Here is a 19,481-nt window from a genome sequence, read left to right on the forward strand (position 1 = left end):
CAATGCAAGCAGAAATGCAGATGACAAAATAACCCCCCCCCCCCGTTTACATTGAGAAGAGAGCCATCACTTTCATTTTCCCCAGCGTCCTGTGAAAATACACACAATACTGAAGTATGCATTAAATATAGGCAAGTCACAAAAAAGACCAAATAATTCATGTGAAAAAAGAGAGCTGAAAAACAAACTAAAAGATACTAAATCCATTCTGGCCAGAACACATGTACACTGAACAAAGTAGCTAGAGAGCATCTGAAAAGCACAGTCCCAGTGCAAACAGCTTTGGCCATGATGTGTAACATGCACAAAGCGTATAGTAACTTAACAGGCTGCAGTGCCCAATCAAACTATAAAGACACCTGTCTTTCCACCCATAGTGTAGGCCCCTGTCCCTTACAATTACCAATGAATGGCTGCTATATATTCACAGGAAACTTCAAGTTATAGTCTCACTGAAATATTATGCACATACACACATACACACACACATTTATCCTTTACACTTTTTGTATATGACACGCATCCAATGCTACTGGAGCTACTGGTGTTCAGTGATAGAGATAATAAAGGAGGCAAACTACTGGGTAACAAAACAAATGGAAGGCCATAAAAAACGTGACTGATTGCATCTCATCAGTGTGGACATGGCATTCTGCCGAGTTCATTTAGCGAGAACCGTGGGGATGCAGATGTGAAATAATGAAGCCAAGGCAGCGGCTTCTGTCCAATATCTCATCACATTGACCACAACATCGCTCTCTTATTTACGATATTTTTCTCATTTCATATTTCCTCGCATTTTATTTTATTGTGGTCCAAAAAAAAAAAGCGAAAAATAAAAAATATGGCTTATCTACTGAGCTATGAAGTGGCGGCTTGGGCTAAATGGAGATAGATGGATTTAGCTGCAACCGGGTGTTACCCTGGAGCGACAGGGGGCATGTGGCTAGCCCGTTGTATTAAATATATCGAAGGCCACATAAAATATCACGGCAAAATGAAGGATAGTTCTCCTCTAAACTGTGTTTTAAAATACCCCAGCATATTCAGTACAGTGTTTGTCTTTGTGTGTCACTGCGCTTTTTAAAGGACTGACAGTGATATTCCAGAAGAATTCTGCATTTTTCTACACACCCACAGTCTATTTGACTCAAGTATTGCAAAAAGTGCTGCCAATGTGTTTAAGCTGGACCGCTGTGTCTTAAAATACATATTATAACAGCTGATTTCTTTCAGTATATGTCGCTCTCCACTAATTGTTGTGACTATCAGCAAAGCAAACATGATTTGGTTGCTGTATGACTGCATTGCTTTCAATGACTGATGCTTCGGAGGGGAAAAAACTAACACAACAAAATGAGGTAATCTATCATTTTACGATATGGTCTTCAGAGATTGCGTACTTGAAGACATCAGTCACCAGCAGCCAAATTTGACCATGAACAGTTGGTAAAATAGCAGAGGTCCACATATATTTGTTGCGTTTGTTTTTGACCAAGAACACCAAAGCAAAGTTGGTAAAATGTCTCTGTTGGAATGGTCTGCCTTCTTTATAAAACTACTCTGTACTAAAGTACTGAAATAGACATTTCACTCCAAACACACTGAAGATGCACATAACAGTCAAAACATAGACAAGGAACATGCGTTATTAACCAGGAAAAAACAGCCAGGAGAATCATCCAAAGGTGTAGTACTGATACAGAGGTTCCCATTGCTGTTGATGCATTTGTCTTTGGTTTCATAAAAAAATGATTTAAAAAACTGCAGGCTTCGGTTTTGAAAACTACCGTATGTTGCCTCTCCACGATTGGACATAATCTGAATAAACTCAAGGTCTGCAACCAGTGTGTTCACAAGACAGGCCTCATATGTCCCCAGAATGAGAACACATCTGTGTGAACATCGATGGTGAGTGATGTCCCCAGAATGAGAACACATCTGTGTGAACATCGATGGTGAATGATGTCCCCAGAATGAGAACACATGTGTGAACAGTGTGGTGAATGATGTCCACAGAATGAGAATTCAGACTAATCTTTGAATTACAGACTTACATTTTGATACGTATTTTAAGAGGCCTTTCTAAGATGGCAAAGACTGTACAGCAATAGACTGTAAATGTACAGAAGTAAATAACAGCCATCAAGGGATTTTGATTAAATAAACGAGTAGATCATTGTGGAAAAAACGCTCTCAACCTATAGATAGAAATTATATCTACATTCAGACAGGAAAGGATCACAGTGTAACAGAGCCAGTGCTTGTGTATGTGTTCGACACCCACAGTCTCTAGCAATTTACCTTATCATTTCACAATCATAAAATCTTGCCAGCATTATTCTCTGTACATGCTAAACTGTGTGCTGAACACGTCACCTTGTTCTTAAATTTCTTAAACCAGGGACAGCATTACACGGCCTGTTTCATTTATTTTACCTCTCACAGAGTCGCACTGTATACGTGACTCATTAAAGCCAATGGACCGGGCAGCTAGCAAAACATTGTTTGTAGAAGTGCTCTTCTTGTTTGGAGAGGAGCGCTCAAAAAGAGGCATAATTTAAGCATACACTGATTCAGCTGAACTGAGATGTGTTGAAAATGGCCACCCTGAGGACTGAATGCCTCCCTGAATGGTGCTGGAATGGCCAAAGAACAATTACTTCTGTAACATCCTCGGGCTACTGGAAATACACACTGCAAAAGAAAGACTTCTAATATAATCAAATATGTACAATTTTGCAATGCATTTATTTGGCTTTTTGTATATTACTGGTCTGAGGCAACGTCAAGGTCCATTTTATCCATAGAAAGCTCACCGCGATTAAAGCCTTGTAATATTTACAATGAGCGCAGCATACGAACTGCATGCAATTACTACATCTGCTGGCCATTTTGAATTATGGGCACTCGATGGGATGATGGTATGAGTAGACACTGCATGATTCCTGTTTCTATCCTGTTTTCTAAATTTAAATTGCTTAACGAAAAACTATTGCCGTCTGTGTATTCTTAAGATCTAAGCAGCCTCCAGCTGTGGAAGCCAGCAACCTAAATTATGGATTCACTGGCATGGGGACTGCGGATTGCATAACTGAAATATTTTCAGGAAAGCTCCTAATTACCAAATTAAAACAAGATGTATTTGTTCCCATGTTTTGTCTTACAGACGTCTTCATTTTAAAACACAATAACCTGGGAAAAAGTGTGAGTGTGTGGGGAGGTTTGGCGTGTCTGACAATTTCAAAGTGATTAATTTGAGTAGATTTTTCCTCATAATGTCAGCCTGTGGACTGACCTTTTGCAGAGCGCTACCGCACTCGAAATTCCACATATCTTTGCCGTTATATGGGGGGGGACTTAAAAAACGAATACATAAGGGAACGATAGCCGAGCTGATGCTCTGAACATCATAATTGGGTCAACTTCCTGTAGTCTATAGAAATGTGCTTCTGCTGCCTTCCTATATTAGCGCTATAATTCAGTCAAGAAGTAATAACCACTCAGAGGGCAGAGAAACAGATAAAAACACCCCATATGAACTGTGTCCAGCTTGAGTGCCGCTACCGCCTTTCTCTTTATAAGTATAGATAAATTATAAAAATCAGATATGACATTTGGATTCTGCAGGAATAAACACAAACGCAAGACACACACGCATGCATACTTGGATGCACACACACTCAAACTTTTCAAAAAAAAAAAAAAGGTTTGCTAATATTAAACATGGGAATAATGCGAGGGAACAGATGCTGTAGGAAGTATGTGGTTAGCTCACTGTCAAATGTCACCGGGGTCTAGGAGAGATTTGGTGTACCTGGTGCTTAGACAGTCTGCGGAATGCTTCTGTGGGCTTGCATGGCAGTGTTACCGTTCTTCACTTCCAGACAAAAAACATGTAATTATAAACAAGCTTATTTTCAAACCACAGGCTTTCTCAAAACAGCATGCAGCGTTGTGTTTCTATATGACTGCAACCAGATGTCAACAGTTCAGCTCAAGGCGTTTTAATAATCAAATTCAATTACTGAAATCAGCTGCCACTTAAAACTGCACAGAAGTAAATACATAATGAATGTTACTATAATAAGCACTTATATACCTACATGTAATGTCATTATTGTTAAGAAAGTTGGCAAGAAACTTAAAAATGAAATACTTCCACTTTAAATTGACTTTTAAACTTGGATTATGAGTTTAATAAAATGCATGTCAGATCACAGATTGTTTTTCTTATTTCCAGCATAAAATCAAGTGTAGTGATTTGGCCACAGTTATAGAAAAATAAATATTTAATAGCTTGTATCATCCGATCACTGATGACACGATAAACACATTTCTGGCCTCAGGTTGCATTATGAAGTGTATTTATTTAGTGTTCTGAATTAGGAAAAAGTCCCAATTCCAAAAGGCAAAGGCATCGCATATAGGATATTAATCTGAGAAATGATCTACTGAGGCAAATTATTAAATCTATTTGCATTTGCTTACTGAAGCTGAACGCAGAAATTAAAGTGTGTTCGGTAACAGGACGGAATGAGGTGCAGACTGTTGGTGCGTGGTTAAGGGAGGCTGCGAGGATCCAAACTATATCATTAATTTCTCCACTTCCCCTCATTAACAAGTTAAACGTTTTCACTGCTTGATAAGACCGAATAAACAGAGAAATGTGCAAGCGGACTTGTTCATACTGTAATACAAGAACATTAATGTGTTTACATAAATTAAAGAGCCGGCCATACGTTTTAAAAAGGCGCAAGGCGGAAATTAAAGATATTTCTGCACGAGAAGCGCTCGGTATAATGCGGGGTCGTATTGACGTGCTTACTTTCTGTGCTGAAATGCAGATGAGTTCATTAACTTTCTATTTTAAATGTGCAGAATTGTAATATTTGGGATGATTAGGTGATCAGTGGGTTTGTTTCTATGCGGCATAATTTCACATTAATAAGATCTTGATGATGCCCAAACTATCAATCCATCAAAAATATAGAAATAAAACTGGGATCCTTAATCTTATCCAGACAGGGCTGGTGTGGGGCAGGCTATTGTTCCAACAAAGCAGCTACACAACTGATTCTACTAATCAACCGCTAGAGTCTTTGCTAAAGAACTTGGTTAGTAGAATCAGGTATGTAACTGCATGGTTCGAACAAAGGTTGTGACTACATCAGTAAATTCTGGATAAGTTTGAAAACCCCTGATACAGAAAAATAATGAAAATACAAGAAACAAACAATAGAAATGCTTTTGTGAAAGAGCAGGACCACATAAAACTAGAACACAGAAGGTGTCTCTCAAGAAGAAGTTTGACGGCCTTGTGTTTTCGCCTCATGCATCCTTCGGCGTGAGTGTACATGCTAAGCTTAGCCATACACTAACGTACAGACGCTGCACTAATAATGCCTCGCGTTTCACTGTTTTCAGACCTGCCCTGCAGCTATTGTAAATGATCCTCTACAGGGTCCTGACCCCGGACAGAACGCCCCACACAGAAGGCTAATTTCTCAGCCTCTCACCATGTTGTCAATTACAAACCGGGATTCCCTGCATCGCCAAACACGCGCCCCAGCATTTTCTACCGAAGCCTGCTGTAGTCTCCAGCCAGCAGAGAGGACTGTGGGATTGCAAAAGGACCACAGAAGATAGGTTTTTCTTTTCTTTTTTTTTTTCTCCCTTGTAATATATGACTTGGACTGATTTCCCGTCTTGAGCTTGAAACATCAGTATCTGTTCCGTACTGAAACTGTGCGAGCTAATGGTCAGGGCTGAAGGCGGCGGATCGCTGATCGACAGTCACTGCTGTTTTCTCTTTAACTGACCGTCGGACACACTTGACCAATATCGCCGCTGATGCGTGTGTCATGTAGCAGCTCAGCCTGGGCCTTCTGTAGGGACCCAATAAACGCTGCGGTGCAGTGATTGCACTACTTTAAAAGTAGTGAAAAGCGAAACAGAATTGGCTCCAGGAAATTTGATACTGCATTCAATATTTGTAGATACAGGGATTTTATCTACAATAACAAGCAGATTGTTAAAGATTACTGACATATTAACTGCAACACAAATGTTTATAGTTGTGTTTCCTTCGGAATACTGATCTCACTTTTGAGATGAAATTCAAAAGAGCCAAAAAACTGCCAAAATCTTTCAATGTTGCTAGCCAGGCAAATGTGCCAGATGTGGTGAACTTGGGTGCTTTTTACTAGCTATCTTTGTAGCTAGTAAACGCGTTCTAAAAATAACGTGTTCTAAAAATGATGAACAAGTTACAGTATGGATAGATATGGACAAATCATCCACAAGTTCATATAAAGTATGCTCTTCAGGATCAGGTGGATTCATGCCATGTTCGGATGCCAGAATATGGAGATGCAGTCTACCAATCGGCCACAGGCCAGCAACCACTAACATAGATAATGAACATTATGATTATTTACAGCACTGAAATCACGGCACTGAAAAATAACCAACGACCTAGGGCAAATATGGCATTCTGATTGGCCGAGATGTGTCACGTGGCTGTGCATTATTTGAAGGTTGGCTAGACTTTATATTGTCGATAGAAAGATAACCATGGGAGATGTTTCAAACATAATGTAACTGAGCATTTTAACTTAACTGAGCAGTAATAATAACATAACTTACAGCACACAAGTGAGAGAGTGATGAGACGTTTATAGTCTGTAATTAACTCTACAAAACAACAGAAAGTGCCGCAAACATAGAGGAATACACTTGGTATATGGTAAACTTAGACAAAAAACACCCAGCGAAATATATTCACTACACTGATATTCCCTGTAAACTACATATAACCTCTGACAGCTGTGCTGTAACAACTGAACAAAATATTGAGGTCTGGCAAGTTAGGCGTGGTATACCCTGGGCAATTATTTCCTCATAACTGACTCATTCATAAGGTATTATCCCTTACTCAACCCCTGGACACTAGTATTCCTGAACAGAGCATTCAACAGGCAAAGTTATTAATATTGTATTCATATGAGTATAAAAGTAAATTCATCACTACAGTGCAATTATTCATACGGTATTGATGCAGTGGGTCACAGTGATTAAACTGGATAAAAATAAGTATTTGTGTTCGTTCTGTGGGATGTTAAAGTTAGGTTTGGGACCATGGCTTCACACGGTCTCATATCTGTACTGGTGGAAATGCTCTTGGTTTGGTGGGATGGTTGGGGGGGTTGTGGGGTAGTGGGGGTGATTCACAGCTTGACGAGAAGTGTCCGCTCAAGCGGTTCTACAGGTTCATACTTTTCCTAATGAAATCGTCACGGCGACGGCTTTCGTGCCTACCTTTCAGCAGGTGCGCCTTCCGTCAGGATCTGGATGTGGTGCACGCCGTCTTCGCATCCTGCCACTCGGATCCTTCCCAGGGGGCTTTGCAGCGTGACTGCAGTCAGCCCGCACTCCCCAGCCTGTTCGGAAGAACGGAACGTGGCGCGGTGGGCGAGAGAGCGCTTTAAGATTCGAGTGCCTTCTTGAGAAACTGTGAGCTCGCTCGAGATGCCGAGCGGCTCTAGCGCAGAGCGGTTACCATAACGGCGGATGTTATGTGTGTTTCACTGCGAAGCCTGTCACAAAACATCCTTTAAACATGGGTTTCACATAAGTGACATAAGATTCAAATGCACAGCCATTGTATGTCATAACAAAAGTGTACCTAAAAAAGGGTAAGTACCAAAAAATAGATACAATATATCTCACACATTTGAATCGTTTTGGCGTGCATGCATACTTGCATACCATTCGGCTAGAAAAACCATTGCAATCACAGCCAGTGAAAGCCAGAAGCATGAGACTGAAAAAACATGGATATGTATTGCAAGCCAGGTACAGGTAATGGATGAGGTTATGTGGCTAATCATGGCAGTACAGATGGAAGTAGGCTAATGAAGTGTGTACGTACAGATTAAAACACAGTGGTTTAGTTAGTACAAAATGAAACCAAATGAAATCACTTGGAATTGCAGTAATCTAGTCAGTAATCCAATATTCTGCAGTAGTCCAATAGTCTGGTATAGAATCTGGACCTTTGTGCGTGCTGGATAGCTGGCCGTACACTGCAAAAGACTGTCTTAACAAGCGTTTTAGTCTTGCAATAAGATTTATTAGCTTGCTTTAAGTTACTGTTTGCTTGGCCCGTGAACCTTTCTTATATCCCATTGACAAATTTAGAAATTAGTTGAAATGTATGATCTCATTGACAATATTTTTATTTTATTCAGAAAAAATGTAACAGAAATAAGCGAACTATTTAAGTCTCAAAGACCTGCAGCGTCTCTGCACAAGCCACAGAAGAAGAATTTTGGACTGTGATGTAAAAATATCTGCCGTTATCACGTTTGTGTTTCAATATATCTTGTGCCGATGTAACTACCTTTGCATTACAAACACACAATTAATGGGTTATGACTCCTTTTAAACACATAATGTAGTGGAATGTGTCCAAAAAAACGTGTTAACCTTAACGAGACATGGAGGTTTGTAAAAAATGACATAAAGCATCTGACTTGAGAGTGTACAGCAATGAGCGTGGCTGGCAGACACAATTCAGCATTCCAAATTTGAAGAAAGCATGAATAAATCAAAATAGTAATGTGAATGAATATGAAACTTGGCCCAAGGCTGCGCTGTATATCCAACACTGATCATGTTGTTAGTTATTTGTAATGAGTTTAGCTGTGTTACCATCTCAAAACTTCTGCGTGCACGGTATCAACTTCAAAATTGTTCTCTTCTTCTCTGCAGTAAAATGCCCATCCATCTCACAAGAAAATCATTTTATTGACTTAATCATTACATCGAAACAGCCATATTTTTTCCCTCTATCTACAAAAGGATAATTCTGTAAACCTACATAGCCCATAAATCTTTCCACATTTTTTGTACTGTAGTATATCTCGCGAAAGGAAAAAACATTCCCCCTCGCCTGGCGAACGATTCCCCCGACAACGCCGTGTTATTTTCAATACGTCATTTCTGGCTGATGCTCAGGATGTATTTTCCAGTTAAAACTGTTCCACGGGGTGCTGGTCCTGTGGGAATCGCTGTTCCAGCTCTTAACAACTGCAATAATGCACAGCTTCTTTGATGACCAAAATAGATTCTGGCAATAACCAGACTGCATATTTCTTTGTTTTTTTTGTTGTTATACACAGGGGACATTTTTTTTTTTTTTAAACTGAAAAACACTTGAGTAAAGTTTTTCTTTAAAAATATATGGTTTGAAGTTTGCAGAACGTTTAAATTTTTTAAATATTTGTATATATTTTTTTATATTGCAAAGGGATCTCTTAATTTATACACTGAAATATAGAAAATCTTTTTTTTTTTTATTGCAATCTTATCCAAATTGGTATGAAGTCCATATGGAGTATGTGCAAATCTTCACTTTTGGGAAGATGTGACAGAAGTCCTGCACAAATGCAGAAATCGTTCAAATAAACATCTGGATGTGTTCCACTTCTGTTGTAAAGATAATTAAGGACATCTGATTGGAAGTTACGCTACTTTTTCACCGTACTCTTTAACATTATGCAGGGCGTACAGGAAAACATGAGCCAAGCATAGTGGGAAGCCTGATCTCAGTGGAAACATTGTTAATGAGAAACAAAAACAAATAATACAAAAAAATCAAAATAACATAACAAAAACAAAGCTTTTAAAATACCACAAAAAAGTACACACTAACATTAGAATACAACGGGCCAAAACAAACAAGAATAATTCCAATTCTCTGGGGGTATTTGGACTCGGAGTAAGAAGTACAAATTACAGCCTCCTTGCATTGGCAGACATACAGTATGATAATATATCTCAGCTATCTGGTGGGGTTCCAGATCTTAGGGCCTCTTATCTGGCTTGCTGCTTCTGTGAACCACACGCTCAGAAATAAAGGTATGAAAAGTGCCTACAATGTTACAAATGCTTGTCGCAGGTACATAAAATTGTACCCTTCGCCAGTCATATATAATTAATACTGTACTGTCAGGGTACATCTGGGGAAATATGATCCTTGAAGAATAAAAATGTACCTCCGTTGTCACTTTATTTCTGAGAGTTTACAGTACGAACAGTACATGCAAGTAGAGCAGAGGGGCCATCTTATCTGACGCTCCGTACTGCTCGTACGGCACATCAGACCCAAGAGCGACACGGGTGGCTGCTCTGCCGTCCCAGCACGCAGCGCTAAACAGACGCAGCGAGCCTGCTTCCAGACAGAGCAGCTTATAGAGATTGTGTTGCCAATGGATAAAATGAAATAAAAAAAAACTTTAAAAAGTTAGTACTTGAAGTATCATGTCTACTTTGCGGGGTTTGGAAATTACATCTCAAGTAGGGTTGGTTGCTCTGAACATAATATAACATAACATAACATGCAGTAACATACACATGATAACAGGCCATTCAGTCCAGCAATGCTTGCCTTTTACTACCACTAAAGTGTACCTACTGCTAAGTTGGCCTAAAAACTAGATAGTATCGAGCACCTACATGTGTCATAACATGTTTCTTTCGAAGACTAAATGTGTGTGGGAGGAGGGTTTAACACCATAATGTCAGCAGCAAAACAAGCAAGCATTAAACATAAGAATTTATGTCCGATGTGGAAAAATAAATTGACGTGATCTCATTTTCACACTCAACAGCAAATAACTTTGTTCTAAACTTTAATGTGGCATGGGTGTCATGATGTATATATTATTTTTTTCAAGATGTCAATTATAGCTTATAACAAAAATGTCAGTTTTTAACTCCCTACAATTCTCTCTCCTCAATACTTTTCTTTCCCCAAAGGAATTCTGTGATAATTGCAGCACTGTTTTGCTAAGGTTTAGCCTGAGATTTGTGTGCCTGATCTTTTTCATCAATACACAGTAAATTCAGAAATGAACACAGTAGTGAACTTGGCATCCATAAGAAAATCATAATAATGTCAGCAAATACATTTCAACAAGCTGTAATGAACATTAAATTCACTCCAGGGATATAAATTATGTGATTAAAATGGTATGGTTTCCTTGATGCAATCAGCATGTCAGCATGATACTGTCTAGTTCTTTGGTAAAACTAAGCATTAGGTACACTTTAGGTACACAACCCACATTGCTGGGTTGAATGGGCTGTTCTTGTGATTATGTTATGTTCGGTTATGTTAAAACAACCTCTGTTTTCATTTTCTTCTCTTTACAAAGCCACTGACCATTACAATTCTTTAGAAAAGAATCTTATGTATTTTGGTCAAAAAAAGAATTGCCTCCGTTTTCGACATCCCCCAGCGATCAGTGAGAACACGGACAAATGCGTATTTAGAGCACCCAAATAGTAATTTATGAAATCCTGCTCCCTGATTTTCACCCTAATGGTTAGTGGAGATGTTTCCGTCACGTGTTCGTCTTGCACGGTTTTTCCCACAGATGCCACCGCACACAGCTCCCGGAACCCCGGCCTCATTATGCCGTTACGCGCCGCCCGCGAAACTGGAGCGCCGTTGTTAGCCGACGGAATTAAGCCCGACCTGTCATTAATAACAAACGAGCGTCAGAACGGGGTTTCTGCAGTCAGAGAGGTGCTGCTGGGGGTGGCGGTGAGGATGATTTATTGCTTCGTGATCGATTCAGGAGCCCGACGTTCCGGCGTTCTCCCACCACACAGCTCGGCGTTCCCCGAACACCGTGTCCATGGCCCAGATCAGCCGCAACCGGCCCCACGGAGAAGAAAAGCCAGATACCAACACACCCCGTTTTAGGAGAAGGGACATAATTTAGCTGGTTAATAGGAGTTTCCGGATTCCTGAATCGACCCTTAGGAATGCCTTTAACACACAACCTCTACAGTACTCTCTCCCCCCTCTGAGGCCTTAGTCCCATGTTTGGAACAGTTCAAGTTCCACTCATGCCATCAAGATTTACCAGATTTACCCAAACCAGCTTTTCATTTTTGTATCTTTTTAATATTTGATCAGCCAATCATGAGGCAGCAACGAAATGCATGGTCAAGAGTTTCAGCTGTTTTTCAGACCAAATTTCAGAATGGACATGGACTGTGGAATGATTGTTGGTGCCAGACAGGGTGGTTTGAGTATCTCAGAAACTGCTGATCTCCTGGGATTTTTACACACAACAGTCTCTAGCATTTGCTAGAAAAAACATCCAGTGAGCAGCAGTTCTGCGGGCAGAAATGCATTGTTAATGAGAGAGGTCAGGGGAGAAAGGGCAGACTAGCCGAAGCAGACAAGAAGGTGACAGTAATGCAAATAACCACACATTACAACGGCGGTATGCAGAAGAGCACCTCAGAACACACAACGCGTCAAACCTCTAAGTGGATAGGCTACAGCAGCAGAAGACTTAATAAGTCTAATAAATGAGAGGAATAAAGTGCTAACAGAATGTATATCAGCAACTGTAAAGCCAAACCCTAAGAAAATTAGAAAATACTTCAACAACACTTGACTCATTTAACTAGTCAACAATTGGAGAGACATTAAAATGTGTTCTACAGTTATTTAAGCAAGTGCTCACTGATACGCTAAGCAATGTACATACAGATTTACAGTATGTCTAATTTATGTTTAATGGCTAATTTATATGGCTAGTTGTTAATTAATTGCATTTAATTAGGTCCTGTAATTTAGCTTTGAGCAGTAATTTAACAGTGGATTTGTTTACCATCTCAATTTTGGCTAAAGGAAAATGCATATATCTTCAGAAACTATAAGGCTTGGAAAGTCATCCTAGTCATTTGTTATGACTGTAAATATGTCTTCTGTCCCTCATATGACATGAAGTAATATTACAGTCAAACCGTTTAACCATGGAAACAGGCATGACACAGACTGCATGCGCACAATGGGCCTTTCAACATGTTTCAGACTTGTGCATTGGAGACAAACTTCACAAACAAATATAAAAAAATTTATAAACAGTACCCCACCTGATAACACATAATTTAAACAAACAACATAAAGAAAAACAGAAAACCACAAATCAAATAAGGTTTCCCTTGTAATATAAAGCTTATAAACAACTCTACACAAACTAACCCAGCCGACGACAACATGACAACACAAAAATAAAGAAATTCAGTGCACTAAATGCATTGTTGCTGCCAACTATTAGAATCACTGCAGCATAATATCAAGTCAGCTCAATGAAACATCACGACTTGCATCCCAGATAGAAGAATATAAACTGGGGTCTTTCCGGAAGCTACTCAAAGCAAGAGCGCCTTCCATTGATAACAGTTAACGCTCCAGTTTGTGTAATGACAGAAAATAGCCTTGTTACATTTTGTATTAACTGAGAAATGTAGAAATGTCACACATAAGCTAGGGCTGCTTATGTAGTCAATTGTGTAATAAATAGGCCCAAAACATAAATAAGTGCTGGAGGTAGCGGGTAGGGCTCTGTGTAAATCATGCCTGTGCTCTGGGCGGCCGGTCCCTGTGCAATACCACCCGTCAGCAACGCCGCGAAGAGAGATATGCATCCCGGCCATCAATCATCTCACAAATAGAAAAACTCACTCACTCGAGAAATGGGACGGATGAGTGCCCAGCGAAACACAGAAAATTAACACAAACACAATTTCCCCCCTCTACTCCAATTTTAAGGGATCAGCTAACCTCGACATTAGGCTAGCTCTTTAGGACAGAACTGAATTGTTCTTCAGAGTATACTAAATGCTCCGGTATAATGTGCAAAACACTGTGTTAACCAGATTTGATTGTGTTTTTTCTTCTGTAAGGGATAAAGAGGTGTCTGGTGCATTTTTAAATATGCAGTTTTCTTTTTTGTTTTGTTGTTGTTTTGTTTTGTTTTGTTTTGGTATCAGCTGGGGACATATCATTGGATTCTACAGCTGGAAACTGATCATTGGATTCTACATATTCATTTCTGTAAGAGCTCAGCTTAGATTTATAACCTGCAATCTTCCATGCACAAGCCCAGTTAGACCAATGGAAATAAACAACAAAACAGATAATCCCAAAAGCAATCGGCTAATTAATCAATGATTTGCATGGGGTTTTGCCAAAGGCTGAGCAAAACTGTTACCTGTTATGTAGTAAGGAACATTTTCTTAAAGTACTCTTCTGAAACATTTTACCTGCACTTCTCAGTCACAACTGTTTTGGCCCCATGGTGGTGGAATTACCTTCCTGTGGATGTCAGAACAGCAGAGTTTTTGACAATTGTCAAGCACAGACTGAAGACACAGGCTGCACCTTTCCCTCCCTACCTCACTACTATGATTAGCCTTGTGCATGTCATAGCTTATAATAGCACTTATGTATAGTTATTGCAGTACTCGGGGTATTCTAGCTTCCAACCCTGGTATGCTAGTAGGTAAGTTGATGTACTCTTTCAAGATTCTATGTGATCATGCTAGAACTGTATTTTCCTTTAGGGTCCTCAACGCACTTGTCCCTAGGTTTGATTTGTGCTTCATTGTACGTTGCTCTGGATAAGAGTGTCTGCTAAATGCCTGTAATGTAATTTACTGTTCAACAGCGGCTCTACTGTAGCCATCACGTCACATTCGATGGCAGCGTCAAAGTTAGAGATTCGGCGAGGTTCATTTTAATGAGAAATGTAGTTGTTCTGCTTGTTTTTTCTTATTAAACTCCATACATATTATAAAGTGGACGGCTATTCATGTTGGCTACGTCATCACAGTCTGTAATTTAGCAAGCTAGCTAGCTAGCTAAATTAGCTGGTTACAACAGAACCAGAGCATCGTTGCTTAATTTAATGAATAAAAGCATCATAGCTGTTGACATCCAATGTCAAGTTAACCAGTAAAACACAACAGTAGACTGTCAGATTTATTGATGTCGGTGATGGCTGCAATGGAGCCAGTAAAATGACAAAATGATGGCTGATTGCTGGCGTTGATGGATGCAATGGAGCTGTGCTGTAACTCGGCGAAGTCAGAGCTGTCCGTCATATCGCTCAGGCTAGCCAAGTTAGGTTCCATGATATTTGAATGCTAACGTTACCAAATTTTCCTAGGAGTGTCATGTGATCACCTGGATGGGTGGCCATCCATAAACCAGTCTCTGCATTCAAGGGTGGAGTTTGAGTGCCCGTAACTTTCTGGGAAACACAGGCTGGAGAGTCAAGCCAGACACATCCAGTGACGTCACTGGACGTGTCCATATCTAGGGAATGGCTACACTGACGGTGATGTTAAAAATGAATGTACACATAATAAAAGCATTTAATCCAAATAAGTTCAAGTCAAAAAAGCGTGACAGAGCTCCTTTAACTCTGAATTTGGAGTTAGCCCAGTGAGCATTGACAGACAGACATTAATGGTGATGATTTAAATAATCAAACAAGCATTGAAGTATAAACTTGAAACTTGTGCAATGGGCAGATCAAATCAAAGGAGACACAAGAACAGGAAAAATAAAAATATGATACCCTATATAACTGTACGCCGACAAAAATAACCACGAAGGCCCTAGGGCCCAAGTCTTTGATAATGTTTTTGCTGAGTGTTGCAATTTTGTTATTTTGCTAGTGCACGTACGGTACTCAAATGCTTTTTAATAAGGGAAGAATTAAACTGTTCTTTTGTGGTTCATTAAGTGAATAATAAAATATTACATATAATGAGTAGGTTCTGACATAAATTCCTATTTTCAATTAACATTTCTCCCGCATATCCCCACAAAACAAATCAGATAAACAAAGACACAAACAACAGGAGAAATTAACATGAATATAGACTAAACTATTCATTTTAAACCAGCGATCCATTTCAAACCAATTTTCCCGACAAACTGTGGTGTGCATTTGAAGTTTAAAAACTGTAGAAACTACCAACTTTATTTTTGTTTGCGTATGCCTGTATCTGATATGACTCAATTTTTATGGTCATCCTTAAAAAAAAGTTTACAATAATATAAAGCCTACATATATTATTGTAAACATGTAAATGGTAAATGATTGGCATTTATATAGCGCCTTTATCCAAAGCGCGGTACAATTGATGCTTCTCATTCACCCATTCATACACACACTCACACACCAACGGCGATTGGCTGTCCATTACAACACTCCCAGTACTGGCTTCTGTAATTTTCATGGGAGTCAGCTGAAGTATTCACAGTAGAATGTTTAGTGTTAAATCCAATCTTACAGAATAAATATGGTCCCAACAGGACTCGTATGTACTCTGTTATAGTTGAATTAACACTTGACATGTCGCTGTGTTAACTCGTAAATGATTAAATGAAACTAAATGTCATGCACTGGCCTGTGTGTTTCGAAGATTAAGGCTATATGTGACGCAGGGTTTACCATTGAAATATCTATTAAAGCTAAGTAAACTGTTTCCCTGTTTTTCCACAAAGAATTTACTTAATATATTGGGGTCAGTGGTCAACACATTCGTACGTATGTCTTGAAGAACCGTGTTTCCAAGTCTTGGAATAACAAGTATGAAGCAGATCTAATTATTTACAGAAGGTCAGCAAGCCACCGGCCTCCAAAAATCCAAGAGTAGAGTGCCGTCCTATTAATCTCAATGGTGTGAATGATAGATACGTGCTGGGGAAAGGTCCACTGATGGCTGTGCTCCACTCTGACAGAGCTGGCAGGATTTAGAGAGCGGCATCAATCATGTCATCCTTTTCCCAAACAATAGCTGTCATATTCCGGGGAGGGGAGTGGGTTGGGTGAGGAGGCCTCCCGAACTACAGTATGTGTGAACTCATTTGTAATGTTACTTGTTTTTTTTTCACAAGCTATCGAATGAAAATAAATTCTCAGTTCCACTTACTTTCTGCCGCAGTCCGGATTCCATGGTTGCTTAGAGAATTGCACCTAGAGAAGAGAAAATGAGACTAGGTTTAAAGAAGGACAGTGATTTGTTTCCAAATGCGGTATGAAAGCCAGAGAAAAAAAATATATGTCCCAGGGTACCTCGGGGGAAAAAAATAAAATAATAATAATTTTTTTGCGCCAAACAGGAAATGAGTTCGGCGGGTCAGCCGTCATCTGCGCGGAGTTGCAGGCAGCAGACGACCAGGCGACCGCCTCTGTCATCGCCCTGCGCGAAGCGCTTTGATACGCAACAGGATAGACACGACGGTAAAACAGATCCCATGGCCTGCGCAAATAACACAAGAATGGCTTTGTTCTCGGTGGCTCTCGGATAGGTTTTAAATAACCTTTATGCCTCAGAAAACGCAAGCCTTTCCTTCCTATGAACGACGTTCAAGGATGCAGGAGTTGAAGGACATCACTCTTTCAGTCCCCCTCAGAGACTTTAACACTTCGCATTGCGCATACGGTACAATGGCCATATTTAACACAACAGTTATGGTGTTGTGTATAAGATCATATTTAACATTATATTATAAGGTCTTCATAAAATGAGATAATTACCATACATGGTGTACAGTAAGTGTGCAAAGATGTATAAGAGGTCACTTCAAATGCCTTGTGCACTGCAGGGTAATTGCTGTACAGAATTTGTACTGGTAGTTGAATAGCAGTGAGTGGAATTGTGCTGGGTACACAAGAATTATTGGATATTTTGTCAGTTATACAAATATTTACTGTATCACATGTAAACGGTACATGTACCCCCTGGCTGAAAATGCTGTCTACAGTACATCACAGTAAAATCTTGAGGCACACTTTCAGAGGCAGTTGTGCTGAGAAAAGGGTCAATTAGGCCAGGGGAATATCGGAGCAATTCGTCTAGTTTAGTGATAAAACATACTGTGGAATGTTGCTTCGCACCATTGCAGTGTACATTAAACAAATTGTAAATTAAAAGTGGTGGTGTGGGGAATATGGGCTTAAGTTACTTAGGGAAAGCGAGGTTCGTACTTCCTCTTACCTTCGCGCTACAGCAGACATACAAAACTGGACTGTATTCGTATACGAAACCGTGTAATTACACGTTACATAAAATAGTCGCTATGTAGCACATTTCTGACTAAGAACTAACAATCAGTAGGTGCGCCGAACACGTGTAGATGCGTATGATTACTCGTGGAACTGAATCGCTGAAGACAAAGTAAAGCATTTCATTCCAATTTATGACGTTCCACTGGAGACATCTTTGGATCTACCGTTATTCCATGTGAACTGTCGGACCAGTTGCAAACTTAGCAGAGCAAGATGGCACACGTTAGCTAACGTTCGCGAATATATTGAAACTTGTTTCTGTTAGCTAATCATTTGAAAAGGTAGTGTGCAGAAATTAACAAAAAATGGTTGCCAACGGGCGAAGGTTATCTAGCCATAAAACGGTGTACTGGCTAGTGTTTTGCTATTGTGAAACTTACACGTAATTTGAAGTTACAAAATTTCGCTAGCTAACGTTGCTATCTGAGCAAATACCCAACGACTCTGTGCTTTAATAAATTATGCAGCAAACTAATAAACTCAATATATGTTGTTAAGTTTACTCTATTGCTTATCATTGCAGCACAGACGTAGGCTACGCATAACTTCAGGCATGCTAGCTAGCTAGTCGTAGCGCGAATAAGGTAACTTAAATGGAAACGTTAGTTTGCGAGTCCGTTGTAATATTATAATCACACAATATATACTATATACTATATACCAGGTTCACTTGTCAATAGATCTTTAAAATATATCCGTTTTAACGCACCATGTGCAACTTCCAACATGACTGATGCAGAAGCTCGACTGAGGAGTACCTTCCTGTTATGCGTTCTGTGTTGTCCCGCATGGAGGAAGCGTCCAATCAGCGGTAAGGGGGCAGTTCCTATTCGCACACCGTCAAATGACTCCTGCACGGTTCAGAGTAGACAAGCCAGCCTTGTTCACCTTGTTCGCAGCTTATAAACATGGAATAGCCTACATCGCACCAAACTGGTTGTATAAAGACTGAATTGTTTGATACAACTGCAGAAGCTATTTGTTTGTAGCCCACTTAGAAACTAAAAATGCACACGATACAACATATAGTGCAATAAAATACAATAAGAAAAGTAAATGTTAATCTAAGTCATACTCCCCATTTTTGTAACCTCATTGAGAAAACATCACTGCTACATAGCTGGCCAACTATTTTCAGACAGACAGACAGACAGACAGACAGTATTCCAGGAGGTAGAGCGGTTTTCTGGTAATCAAAGAGTTGATTCCGCATCCACATGGTTAATTTAATCTTAAAGGTATTGTAGAGGAATGTTTGTTAGTCATTCATCTTTTAATATTTTTAGATGCTTGTACCTGTGTGGGTTTCACAAATGGTTTCATTCTGTGCAGACTTTGTGCATCGCTTCCAGTCCAGCACATGTGAGTGTAAAATAACCTTCAGTGTCAGGACTTTCAAAGGAATGGCAGAAGAGAACTGAGATTCATTCAGCTCTTAGAACGAGGTCAAATTAAATCACCTACACTTCCATTTGCAAAAGAGTAATCTTCCCTGAACTGCTTTAGCCATATCCATTAAGATGG

The 19,481-nt window shown here is 39.7% G+C and overlaps 1 protein-coding gene across 3 annotated transcripts in view; it reads right to left on the reverse strand.

Moving 5' to 3' along the window:
- mgmt (O-6-methylguanine-DNA methyltransferase) overlaps positions 1–18,803 on the reverse strand; it is a 64,774-nt gene extending 45,971 nt beyond the window's left edge. For 2 of the 3 annotated variants that reach the window (XM_061228388.1, XM_061228386.1), the window contains exons 1-3: positions 18,667–18,739; positions 16,819–16,862; positions 7,321–7,442 (exon numbers count right to left, since the gene is read on the reverse strand). In XM_061228388.1, the coding sequence (XP_061084372.1) occupies positions 7,321–7,442; positions 16,819–16,842 (146 nt within the window). In that variant the 5' untranslated portion in view covers positions 16,843–16,862; positions 18,667–18,739. Of the gene's footprint in view, positions 1–7,320; positions 7,443–16,818; positions 16,863–18,666 lie in introns of all 3 variants that reach the window. The other variant, XM_061228387.1, reaches the window with a different exon arrangement.
- Between the last annotated feature and the right edge of the window lie 678 nt (positions 18,804–19,481).

Source organism: Conger conger, chromosome 18 (assembly GCF_963514075.1).
Source record: "Conger conger chromosome 18, fConCon1.1, whole genome shotgun sequence".
Lineage (NCBI taxonomy): Eukaryota > Metazoa > Chordata > Actinopteri > Anguilliformes > Congridae > Conger > Conger conger.